This window comes from Rhinolophus sinicus, linkage group LG15 (genome assembly GCF_036562045.2).
Source record: "Rhinolophus sinicus isolate RSC01 linkage group LG15, ASM3656204v1, whole genome shotgun sequence".
Taxonomy (NCBI): domain Eukaryota; kingdom Metazoa; phylum Chordata; class Mammalia; order Chiroptera; family Rhinolophidae; genus Rhinolophus; species Rhinolophus sinicus.
Genome location: NC_133764.1, coordinates 15,772,830 through 15,785,975, shown reverse-complemented (window position 1 = coordinate 15,785,975; position 13,146 = coordinate 15,772,830). Strand labels below are relative to the sequence as shown.

At 41.2% G+C, this 13,146-nt stretch overlaps 1 protein-coding gene across 1 annotated transcript in view; it reads left to right on the top strand.

Annotated features, from left to right (window-relative positions):
• The window catches only part of VPS53 (VPS53 subunit of GARP complex), a 134,491-nt gene that overhangs the window by 99,064 nt on the left and 22,281 nt on the right, over positions 1 to 13,146 (top strand). Inside the window, exon 18 of the mRNA XM_074319960.1 lies at positions 11,966 to 12,114. Within this exon, the coding sequence (XP_074176061.1) occupies positions 11,966 to 12,114 (149 nt within the window). The remainder of the gene's footprint in view (positions 1 to 11,965; positions 12,115 to 13,146) is intronic.

Sequence of the window (13,146 nt, the reverse complement as noted above, 5' to 3'; positions counted from 1 at the left end):
AGTGGACATTTGGGTTGTGTCCACATTTTAACTATTATGAATAATGCTATGAATACTCATACAGAACGTTTTGTGTGTGTATATGTTTTCAGTTCTCTTCATATATACCTAGGAGTAGAACTTCTTGGTCATGTGGTAGCTCAATGTTTAATGTTTTGAGGAATTGCCAAAGTGTTTTCCAAAGTGACTGCATCACTTTGCATTCTTACCAGCACTGTATGAGGGTTCTCATTTTCCTATATCCTCACCAACACTTTTTTTTTTTTAATTATAGCCATTCTAGTGGGGGCGTTGAAATGGCATCTCATGGTGGTTTCAATTTGTATTTGCATTTTCCTGATGGCTAAGATGTTGAGCATCTTTTCATGTGCCTATTGGCCATTTGTGTATCTGTTCTGAAGAAACGTCAATTCAAATATTTTGCCCATTTTTAAATTGGGTTGTTTTCTATGGTTGAGTTGTAAAAGTTCTTTTTATAGTCTCAATACTAGGCGTCTTACCACATATATGCTTTGCAAATATTTTCTCCCTTTCTGTGAGTTGTCTTTTCCGTTTCTTCATCATGTCCTTTGAAGTACTGAAGTTTTTAATTTTTATGAAGTCCGATTTTTCTATTTTCTTTTTCAGTGCTCGTGCTTCTGGTGGCATAGTTAAGACACCGTTGCCTAATCCAAAATTATAAAGATTTACACCTGTATTTTCTAAGCATTTTATGGTTTTAGCTCTTATGTTTAGGCCTTTGATCATTTTGGGTTAATTTTTGTATATGGTGTGAAGTAAGAATTTAACTTCATTCTTTTACATCTATATATCCAGCTGTCCCAGTACTACTTGTTGAAAAGAATTCTTTATCCATTGGGTGGTCTTGACACTCTAGTCAAAAATCAGTTGACCATAGACGTATGGGTTAATTTCTAGACTGTCCAAATTCTATCCCATTGATCTATATGTCTATCCCTAGACCAATACCACACTGTTTTGATTATTGTAGCTGTGTAGTAGGCTTTGAAATCAGGAAGCGTGAGTCTAACACCTTTGTTCTTTTTCAAGTTTGTTTGGCTGTTTTGCGTATCTTGCAATGTCATCATTTTCTTTTTGTCTCACCCAGAGTTTCTTTCTCTCTCAAGACACTATAGTATGTAGATTCCTCTCTACTTTGTTATTCAGTTATTTTTATATCTCTGTCTCCCCTGTTAAGCTTTGAGCAACTTGAAGGCTTATTCAGTTTTGGATCTACATGGTATAGCATAGTACTTGCTTAAGAATAGTACAGTAAGTCACGTAACGTTGATAGGTTCTGCAACTTTAAGTGAAAAAACATACAACGAAACCAGTTTTACCATAGGCTAATGGATATAAACAAGAGTTAAATGCCTATGGCACTATAACAAAATGACATTGAATGAAACGTTATTTGAGAACTTGCTGTACTCCCTTGAAGGTGAAGAAGGCAAGAAGAAGAAAGAATTAAAGGTCATTTCACCAAAAGAATGGTGATAACGTGAGACGTAGAAAACTGCACTGAACAGCTATAGCTGTGTGAGGCAGGTAGACATAGAGTAGGAAACCTGGGTGTCTTTATAGGAAATGGCCAGATCGCAGACCCTGACCTCTTTAGGTGCATACAAGTGCCGTTGAGGATGATGGGATGCTTCTTGATGGTACCTAATGGCAGGGCTTCTTACTTCAACAAGTAGCATCCCAGAGCTGAGTGAAGAACGGTCAGAATCAGGGAATGCCCACATCCAGCTATTAGCTCCCCTAGGTGTAGGCAAGAGCCCTGCTGCTGGAAAAGGAGAGGAAAACACAGAGGGTCAAAGTTTAGCAGAAAACATAGGCAGGAGTGGCCTTAAACAGGCCAGTCCCACGTGGAGGAAGTGAAATATGATGAGCGTTTACTGGTCTCTCTGAAACTGTATCTTTGAAATAGTAGTAGTGTTGCTGCTAGGTTATATCAAAATTACCACTTTCGGGGCTGGCCCGGTGGCTCAGGCGGTTAGAGCTCCATGCTCCTAACCCCGAAGGCTGCCGCTTCGATTCCCACATGGGCCAGTGGGCTCTCAACCAACCACAAGATTGCCAGTTCAATTCCTCGAGTCCCACAAGGGATGGTGGACTCTGCCCCCTGCAACTAAGATTGAACACGGCACCTTGAGCTGAGCTGCCGCTGAGCTCCCGGATGGCTCAGTTGGTTGGAGCGCGTCCTCTCAACCACAAGGTTGCCGGTTTCGACTCCCTCAAGGGATGGTGGGCTGCGCCCCCTGCAACTAGCAATGGCAACTGGACCTGGAGCTGAGCTGCACCCTCCACAACTAAGATTGAAAGGACAACAATTTGACTTGGAAAAAATTCCTGGAAGTACACACTGTTCCCTAATAAAGTTCTGTTCTCCTTCCCCAATAAAATCTTAAAAAAAAAAAAAAATTACTACTTTCCCCTCTCATATTTGCATTATTTTCTTACATAACCTCTATGAGATGGTAATAAGTTATCATTTATGGAGCACTTACCAGAAATCAACACCCAAGTGCACTTTCTAATTTAATTCTGATGATAAATTTATAAAGTGGCTAAGCTATTTCCTTTATAAGGTAGTTATTTCCTTCTCCCTTTCACAGATAAGGGAACTGGAACTCAAAGAAGTTAAGTCACTTATCCATGATCTCTTAGCTACCCGGTGCCACAGCCAGGATTCAAACTCAGGTCTCTCTCTATGCAGGATTGTACCACATCATATATACAGAATGAGACTAAGTCATTTTGGCACATGTGGAAACTGAGGCAAAAGCAGCTTAAATGACTTGCTTGAAAGTGAAAGAGCGATAAGTCAGTGTGTGCCCAGTACTACTAGATTCACATGAGTATTCATACATACGTGATTATGAGCTCTTTAAGCATTCTCAAGCATCCTGTTACATATTTGTCTTCAGCTTTTTTTTATCTGACACCATGACTTTCCAACAGGGGAGAAAAAGAGGTTGATCAGCCAACCCAAGGATTCCAGTCTGCTTTGCATATTTCTCCCTGAAAACTCATGAATTGTCATGCTGGTGTGTTTATTTGTTTTCTTTTTCACAATATGTCCAAAGCCATAAAGCTTTAATAACAGTGAAGCCAGAAATAAATCCAAGTCTCCTGGTTCTTGAAAAGGCAGTTGTTTGAAGTGTTTTGGTGGAAATTAGAAGAATTCTGTTTTTTAAATGTAAATTCTGTAAATCCTTAGAAATTAGTATGTCTGATTATGGCCTGAGAGGTGGGATTTTTTTTTTTTTTTTAATTCTATGGCTTCCTTTAAAGGGTCCATTGGTTCCCTGGTCCCCTCCTTTTTCCTAAGGCTACAAACATCATGAAGTTGAAAGAATCTCTCTTTCCAAAGTCAAACACACTTAGCTTTTTGCCCATTAATGGTAGTTTTGGAACAAACCAGAAAAAAGAAACTGAACAAATTAAATTTCCTTACAGTCTGGCACGTAATTTCTATTAGATTTTAAGATTATGAACATGTACTAATTTAGGACACTGCATTACTATCCCCCAAAGACATTTTGAAATAGCTAGAACAGTCTTCAAAGCTGTTCTCATTTTCCTCAGTTATTAAAATGTAGTTCTATTTCAGGAGGCCACAGAACAGCATGGTTGGGAAATCTTCAAGTTCACTTTCCACCAATAATCAAAGCACATCTTTTTTTATAAAAGTTTTTTTTTTTTTCCATTATGACCAAAGAAAATCACCTTCATTATAGAAAATACAGATTTTTAAAAAAAAGAAATTTTAAATCACCCATAATTCCAATTAATGGATATAGTTCAGTCTTTTCTTTATGCATATATTTTTAAAAATCAAGTAAGTTCAGACTTTACCTACTGTTTTTCTCATTTAGCAGGTTCTAATAGTTTTCTGTGTCATTTAATCTAGAACTACAATATTTTAATGATTGCATAGTATTCCATAGCAGAGTATTTATTATTAAAGTCATAATAGTTAACATTTACCGTGGAATTAATACATGCCAGGCACTATGTTAAGAGCAAGGCATGCATCGTCTGCCAATAACTATATAGATTTTAGGTATTATCATTATCCCAGTTTTATAGCTGAGAAAACCAAGGCTTAGAGCGGTTAGTTTACTTGCCCAAGTCACACATTTAGCAGGTTGCACAGACAGTATTAGAACTCATGACTGGTGGACTTCATGTTTCCTCATTTTAAGTACTATATCTACTACTTCCTTTAAAATTCACTTTTGATGGATTTTTAGGTTATTTCCAATTTTTCACATTTATAAACAGTCTGGCAATGAATGAACATGTATGTGTGTGTTTCTAAACATTCATAATTATTAACTTCAGATTAGTTGCCTTAAAATAATTGCAGAAATCAAAAACTATATAAAATGCTAAGATTTTTATTTATTTATTTTAGTTATTACCATATTACTGACTATATTACTTATGACTGCTGTGTAATAACCAATTTGTACTTCTTAATCCCTTCTCCTTTTGCACCTATCCCCCCAACCCTCCTCCCATCTGGCATCCATCAAAATGTTCTCTGTATCTATGAGTTTGTTTCTGTTTCATTTGTTTCTTTTGTTCTTTAGATTCCACTTACAAGTGAAATCATGTGACATTTGTCTTTATCTGACTTACTACGCTCAACACAGTATCCTCTAGGTCCATTCATGTTGTTGCATATGGCAAGATTTCATTCTTTTTTAATGGCCAAGCAGTATTCCATTGTGTATATGTACCACCTCCTCTTTATCCATTCATCCATTGATTGACACCCTGGCTGCCACCACATCTTGGCCATTGTAAACAATGCTGCATTGGAACATACGGATGCACTCATCACCTCAAAGTAGCGTTGTGGGTTTATTTGGATAAATACCCGGAAGTGGGATTACTGGGTCCCTTTTGTCTCTTGTTAGAGCCTTTGTTTTTTGTTTTGTTTTGTTTTTTTCATTTCATGAAGTATCTTTTCCATTTCTTCACTTTCTGTCTGTGTGTGTCTTTCAATATAAGTGAGTCTCTTGCAGGCAACATATGTAAGGGTCTTGTTTTCTTATCCATTCAGCCACCCAATCTTTTGATTGAGCATTTAATCTATTTACATTGAAAGTAATTGTTGCTAGATATGTAGTTATTGACATTTGATTAGTAATTTGTTTAATTATCTTTTTTTTTTTCATATTGAAGTCCCTCTAACACTCCTTGTAATACTGGTGTGATTATTAACTCCTTTAGCTTTTTCTTGTCTGGGAGGCTCTTTGTCTGTCTTTCAATTCTAAATGATAGCTTTGCTGGGTAGAGTAACCTTGGCTATAGATCCTTTCTTTTCATCACATTGAATATTTTGTGCCAATCCTTTCTGGCCTGCAAATTTTCCATGGAGAAATCAGCTGACAGTCTTATGGGAGCTCCCTTGTAGGTAACTAACTGCCTTTCTCTTACTGCTTGTAAGATTATTTCTTTGTCTTTAACTTTCAACATTTTAAGTATGATGTATCTTGGAGTTGGCCTCTTTGGGTTCATCATTTTAGGACGTTCTGCGCTTCCTGGGCTTGAATATCCATTTCCTCTGCCATGTTATGGAAGTTTTCTGTCATTATTTTTTCAACTAGGTTTTCAACTCCTTGCTGTCTCTCTTCCCTCTCTGGTACTCCTATGATGCAAATGTTAATACACGTGATGTTGTCCCATAGGTCCCTTAAACTGTCTTCATATTTTTGGATTCTTTTTTCTTTTTGCTGTTCTGATTAGGTGTTCTCTGCTACTTTATGTTCTAAATCACTGATTCGATCCTCTGCTTTATTTATCTACTGTTGAATCCCTCTAGTGTATTCTTTATTTCAGTTATTGTATTTATTTACTTCTAACTGGTTCTTTTTTATGTTTTTTATCTCCGTTTTTATGTTTCCTATCTCTTTGTTGAAGTTCTCACTGAGATCACTGAACATCCTTATAACCAGTGTTTGGAACTCTGCATCTGGTAGATTGCTTGTCTACATTCTGTTTAGTTCTTTTTCTGGACCTTGGTTCTGTTCTTTTATTTGGGACATATTTCTTTGTCTCCCTATTTTGGCTGCCTCCCTGTGTTTGTTTCTGTGTATTAGGTAGAGCTACTATGTGTCCTGGTCTTTGTAGAGTGGCCTTACGTAGTAGGTGTCCTGTGGGGGGCAGTGGCACAGTCTCCCTGGTCACCAGAGCCGGGTGCTCCAGGTGTGTCCTTTGTGTGAGTTGTGTGCCCTCTTGTTGTAGTTGAGCCTTGGTTGGTGTTTGCATGTCATTGGGAGGGTTTGACCCTTGGGCTGTTTGGTTGTGAGGACGAGCCACTCCCACAGTGGAGGAGCTGTTGTGCAGGAGCTGGCCCTACAGAGCAGGATTCACTCTGCAGGGCTCTGGCACCTGCCCTGTCTGCCCTTTGGGTGTGTCATCCTTGGAGGCAGCTGGGTGATGTTCCATCTCGGTCTGAAGCTGGCCACTGAGCATGCCAGCCCCAGAGCCTCCTGGGAGGGGACCTACTACTGGCCAAGTTCAGCCACAGACTGTGCCCTGCCCAGAGCCACCTGGCATGCGCCACAAAGCGATCTGCAGATGACCACTGTCCACACTATGCTTAGAAGTGCCTCAAGAGGCCAAGCCACAAATCAAGGCCAGTTATCACCAGTGCTGGGCTTAGGGCTGCTCAGCCAGAGGTATGGGACACGCTGAAGCCAGACACGCTGCTTGTTGGGTTTTGTGAACTTTTGAGGGATTTTAGGAAAATCTGCAGCGTGAGCCATGGCAGGCCATTTGTATGGAAAAGCCACTGGAAGTGGCATGGGTGTGCCTGAAAGTTGTGTGGGGTAGGGTTTCAGAATCACCAGGACTGGGTGAACAAATGGTGTTAGCTAGGTTGATGGAGTCTCAGATATGGTGGCCTCATGTGTCTGCACACTGGGAGGGGGTGAGCTCAACAAAGACACAGTGGCTTCCTCCAGCTCCTCCATCCAGGAGAAAGCTGCCGCTCCAGCCCTCACTCTGAAACCAGACAATTCAGTTCTTCCCCATATGTCCCTGATGCCTTTCGATCTGCTGCCTCAGTGCTGGAGCTCAGAGCTAGTGAGTCCATCAGTGAGTAAGTCCATGCACAGGCCATTTAAGAGAAGCATCTAGTACTGCAGCTGCTCACAATCTCTGCTGGTTTTCACAGCCAGAAGTTATAGGGACTTCTCTCCCTGACACTGAAACCCTGGGCCTGGGTAGCCTGGTGTGGTGCTGGCACCCCTCGCTTCTCTCAGGGGGACCTCTGCAGCCAAGGTATCCTTCCCAATTTTTAATGGTCACACATGGATGTGGGACCAGTCCATTCCTCATCTCTGCCCCTCCTACCAGTCTCAAGGTGGCTTCTTCTGTATGTCCTTATTTGTAGGACTTCAGTTCAGCTAGACTTCAGGTGATTCTCAGTGATGGTTGTTCTGTAGTTTAGTTGTAATTTTCATGTGGTTGTGAGAGGAGATGAGCACAGCATTTACCTACTCCACCATCTTGACTGGAAAATCTAAAATGCTAAGATTTTTGATAGATGTTTTCAAATTGCTTTTACAAATGATTGAATAAATTCACCTTTCCATTAGCCAAGCAGTGAGTGGGAATACACACACACACACACACACACACACGTATATATATATATATATGTATGTATGTATGTATGTATGTATGTATGTATGTATGTAAAAATAAATCTTCTTAAAACCTTTGTTATTTCACTTTGTATTCTGAATTTTCTTGGTTTTCCCCTTGGAGTTAAGGAACATGTATCCTTGACCAAAGAGGTAAGAAGAATCCTTCCTTCCTTCTCATCTGTACCACCATCACCACTACCATACACACACACACACACACACACACACACACACACACACAAAATCTCACACTATATGTAGAGTTTGCTTGCTCCGGTTCCTTCAGCAAATTTCAAGTTCATTTAGGTGGCAGCACTTCTTTTGGAAAGCATGGTAAAATGGAAAGAAGTGAACTTTGAAGTTAGGTGAACCAATTTCTAGATCTCAGCCCTGCTAAGTTCTCAGTTACGCTTTATTAGGCAAGTCATTTGTTGTCCTCTAAACTATCTTATCATCTGTAAAGCACTGCATTATTGTAAGTAGTAAGTCCATGTGAAAATGTCAGTCACGGTGCTTGGTACATACCATGTTTCCCCGAAAATAAGACCAGGTCTTATATTAATTTTTGCTCCAAAAGATGCATTAGGGCTTATGTTCAGGGGATGTCATCCTGAAAAATCATGCTAGGGCTTATTTTCCGGTTAGGTCTTATTTTCGGGGAAACATGGTAGCAGGTGCTTGAAAAACATTCCTTCTCCCTTTTTATTCCCCACATAGGTTTGGTCCAGTGCTATACATGCAGATGGTACCGATAAATACAGCAAATGCTTGTTGTACAAGTAAGAGTAGCCCGGGCAAGCCCTGAGCAAAAGGGCTTGCCTGAGCAACAGCCATTGCTTGGGGCCACTGTCCCAGCACCCTAAACCATAACACTAGACTCCAGTTGTCTGAAGTGTTTCCAGAATCCAAATGTCTAAGTCTGTGCTTTGTACATCTGTAGCCCTGTGATCAAAGTGAATAGGTGGGAATTTGAATTTTCAGTTGAGGAAAATTGGTTTCTCAGGATACTTCTTTCCAAGCTTCATATAGCCATAGAGAAAACCAGGTTGTGTAGTAAGCTGGTTACAGAGCTCGGTTCTCTGATGAGTGAATTGGTCAGAATCCTCTGCTATAGTGGGTTCTTTCTGGGAAGTGATTATCTCCACAACCGTCCCTGGGAAGTGTGGCCATCAACCACACACTCCTTCCTTAGGCGAAAGAAACCATGGGCACTGGTGATGCCCTGGCCCCACAGTCTGTCCCTGTGGCTACATGTGGGGTCCTGGAGGCTCTAGCCTTGTTTTTTTGATCATTCCCTTGCTTGTGTTTCTGTCAACCCTCTATATCTTAGTTACTACTTATTTGCAAACTCCTCTTTTTATGATTTAAGTAGTTCCAGTAATATTCAACCCACCCCACCTCTTAAACAAAAAGCACAAAAGGAAAAACTTAAAGTATGGAGGGGTAAATTTTAAATGTCAAGTGCCAAGTTTACCTGGAAAACTTGAAGTCTTATTTCTACTGATGGGTTTTCATGACGTTTGTTCTCCCAGTACAAGCTACTGTCGTTTCTTTTTTTGAAAGAGTGCTTTGGTTGATCGCTACATATTTCATTAACTTCTCACTGAGAAACCAGGCTTACCTTCAACTAAGGCCCTGTAAGTGCTTTTATTCTTTTTTTAAAAATTCTTTTATAAAAAATTATTTTTTAGTCAGTGTCTAGGAAGCAGCCTGGTATAGCGCTTGGGCTTCAGACAGATCTGGGTTGTTGCTTCTCTGTGACTTTGGGCAAGTTACCTTAACCTCTTTGAACTTCTTGAGTTTCTTCATTTACAAGCTATGATATTATATGAGATCATGTATGAATAGTAGATGAGATGATGTATTCAAAGTGCCAGACAAAGCAACCTGCATGTGGTAAGTCCTAATGTAGGTGCCTTGGGACATTCACGTAACAATCCAAACCCTAAGTCATCTACCATTTGAGGCAATGACTGGACAGCATCAGTGCTAACTGTGTTTTGCACATTTTTCTAATAAATAGTAAAAGTGATGTTAACTTTCTTAGTTCTCCAATACTTTATATTGTTTTCTTACTTCATCGAGCTGACTTAAACTTAAAATCACGAATCCACTTGACTTTTGCTAACACTTCTGGTAGCGGGGGAGTCGTAACTGGCTAAAGTATTAAAGCAAATCCCATCTTTCCACATGCATTCCAAATGTGGGCAAGGGACATGGCCACTCGTGAATAAGAGGAGTTCGCTCAGCAGCGGGAACTTGCAGTCCCACACCCCACACTCCAGCTTGTTTCAGAGTTGCTTTGTAACCAACGACAGGGCATGTCGCCACCTCCCTTTATGGTCTTCTTTTCTATGAATGGAGAACTGTAATGTTTAACAATTGTCTATTAACTTCTTGGGATGTTGAAATATAAAATGCTGCCAACTTGGAAAGCTCCATAGTCATCACTGGAAGCACTTCATGTGGATTGTAGGGTGGGGATGTCCAGCTCCTTTCCCAGCTTACTGTGTTTCCCCCGGGCATTCTGCTGTGAGTGTTGCTGCAGAGCTGGGAAAACAGGGTGAAATGTACACATTGACAATACTTGTCAATTTTGGCCCTGCCCTATGAGCTCATTTAAAGTCACCTAGGGTGCTCATTGTTTAGATGGATTCGATCTCTAAAATCAAATGGAAAAAGAAGTTTCTTGAATAAGATAAATGAAAATAAGGAAAACATTACACATAAACAAAGCATTAACATATAAGGTCAGTTCATATTAGACCTTTGTCCTGTTTTCTCCATTGTATGTATTTTTTCCCCAGCTAGACATTGCAGTCCCTTTTCTATCTGGAGCTTTCTAGTGAAACCTTGCATAAGACTTAATGTCTCTGTGCCTTGGTTTTCTTATCTACTCGTATAACATGAAGATGGACATCTCTCTTCCTGCTTTTCTGTGGTTCTGTGCCTATGCATCCCTAAAGCTTTTAGAATATAAGTATCTGCTGATTTGAAGAAACATTGGGAGAAAACATAGCGTCGCCTGAGCTTCCTAGGAGCTGGGGAATCATCCATGTACCATACGATTCTTTTAAACAAGTTCTCTCAGTATTGAATTTTTCCTTTCCCCAAGAGCTCTATAAACATAGTGTTTTCTTGCCAGAGACAGCAAGGCCTCAGAACTACTGCCCTCCTTCTATGAGCATTTTATATGGTTTGTGTTTGGCTTAGGATCTTTTTAACAGACAGCCCTGCTCCATGCTGAGAGGCTGACTCAGCAGAGTTCTTCCTGGACACGCCCACTCTTTTCAGGATTAGCGTGCCCATCCGCTGCCGCTTCTCACAGGCGGGGAGCTCTTCTCGTGTGTATACCCAAGCGGGGAGAGACACTACAACACTGCTTCTTTCTCCATTTTGCTGTAGATGTTCTCCAGAACATTTCCCCTGATTCTGCTCAGGTTGTGAGAGTTTGAGCCAAGCAGGTCTCATGTTTGTTCCTGGCTTAGTCAAGGACCACATCAATCCTCCCAGTTTCCTTCCCTATCTTACCCTCTGACCTGCCCCTTCAGGGTTGCCAGAGAGCCTCTCTCCTTTCCCTGGATTGAAATCCTGACAGAATCCCAAAGGTTTTAGGAGTAAGAGTCTAATGTATTATTATGGAAAATTTCAGTGACATGCAAAAATAGAGAAAACAGTATAATGAACCTCGTGTAGCCATCACCCAGATTCACTGATCTTGTTTCATGTACTCCTTCCAACCCAGATGTTTCGAAGCAAGTCTCACATGTCATATCATTTCTAGTGTCCTTTTTTAAAAATCCCCAACTCCTCCCAATTTACTTGAGAGAAAGGCATAAGTTAACTCTTGGCCGTGTTTCGTTTCATTTAACCCAGCCACCTCTCTGGCCTCCCAAGCTGCCATCTGCTCAGAAATGGATGCCCCTCTCCTGTTCTCCTACAGTCCCTTTCTGGTGGGATAGCTGACAGAAGAATAGGATCCAGTCCATCTGTCTGGTGAAGGTTCCTTTAGAAGATGGCCTATTAGGTGGGGAGGGAAGGCTGTTTCAAGCATGAAAGGGACCGGGTTTAAAAAGATGCCTGAGTGACAGCTCACTGTCAAGAATAAGGTAGGCATACTTGTTTTAATTAACAATCAGCCATGACCGATGGGTAAGAGAAACTCTCCAAAACAAAATGGCAGCTGTGATGGCAAGCTATGGCCTGATTTCCACGCCCCCCTGCCCATTCCTTGGTAACAAGTAAGGCTGTCCTCCTGTGAGGGATCTAAAGGCTTCTCCGGTCTCCATTTTCAGATGCAGTGGCAGAATGTGGAGCACGTTGGTGACCAGAGCCCCTATGTCACCTCTGTCATTCTTCACATTAAGCAGAACGTCCCCATCATCCGTGACAACCTGGCTTCGACGCGGAAATACTTCACTCAGTTCTGCATTAAATTTGCAAAGTAAGTCCTGGCACATTCCCATCCCTGGGTTATTTTGATGCCACACTTACCATAACTATGCCCATAATCCAGGTGTCCCCACCATCCATCCAGCTGGAGCTTATTCTGGTGCAACTGGCCAACGAATTCTATGTACCCAAAGGGAAGCATAACAGTAAAACTAAAGTCACAGGTAACAGTCACAGCAGTCCAGTCAGCAATCACATCAAGGCACAGAGAAATGAGCGGGAGGACCCTGTTATTTTGAATCACGTGGACATAACTGTGCCCCTGCCTCCGCCCTTGTTTGAATAGTTAAAATTCTTTTTCAGTGATTTCATATATACATTTTGTCTCTTCAACCAGATTATAAAAGCTTTTTAAGAATAGGAACCATCAGTTCTGTCTCTTTTGAGCCTTCTCTTCCTCCTTCCCCACAGTACTTATTACTGGCTACCAGAATTTACCCATCTGTGGATGTCCTCGAGTCCAGGGAAGGTACTAGACATTGGTAAGAGCAAATCAGGGAGCTTCTTTGCAAAGATAGCTAGGGTGACACTGAGCTGCATGTCTTCCTGCCACATCCTCGTGTGTGGCCATTTCTCATTTGATGTTTTGAAGCAGGGAAATAGTTTGGTCCCTTGCCAGTGAGCCAGCATCTGGCTGTAGCACTAATTCCCCTGAGACCAGACACTGTAGCGGGTCAGTGCCGCCTCTGTCCAATTACCAAGCAAGAGCTTTGGCAAACTTCTCAGGGAAGGGCTGCAGAAAGGTCAGCCCACACCACGCTACTGTATTTAGGTTGTTCTCATCCAAGTCCCAAAGGGTGAGCTAGGACTCCAAGTTTCTGTCTTCCGCAAATCTCTCCCCGTTTGTATTCAATTAAGGCTTTTCCTCTCCCTCACAAATAAATCCCTAAGGAACAACAATTATGGAGTGGCTTGTGGTGTCAGCTTCAGTTTCCAGTTTGTCAGGAAAGGATAGAGTGGACTCTCCAGAGAGGCCTTGATGTTTGCAGTCTGGCAGATGATCCAGGAGTTGATATTCCCTTCT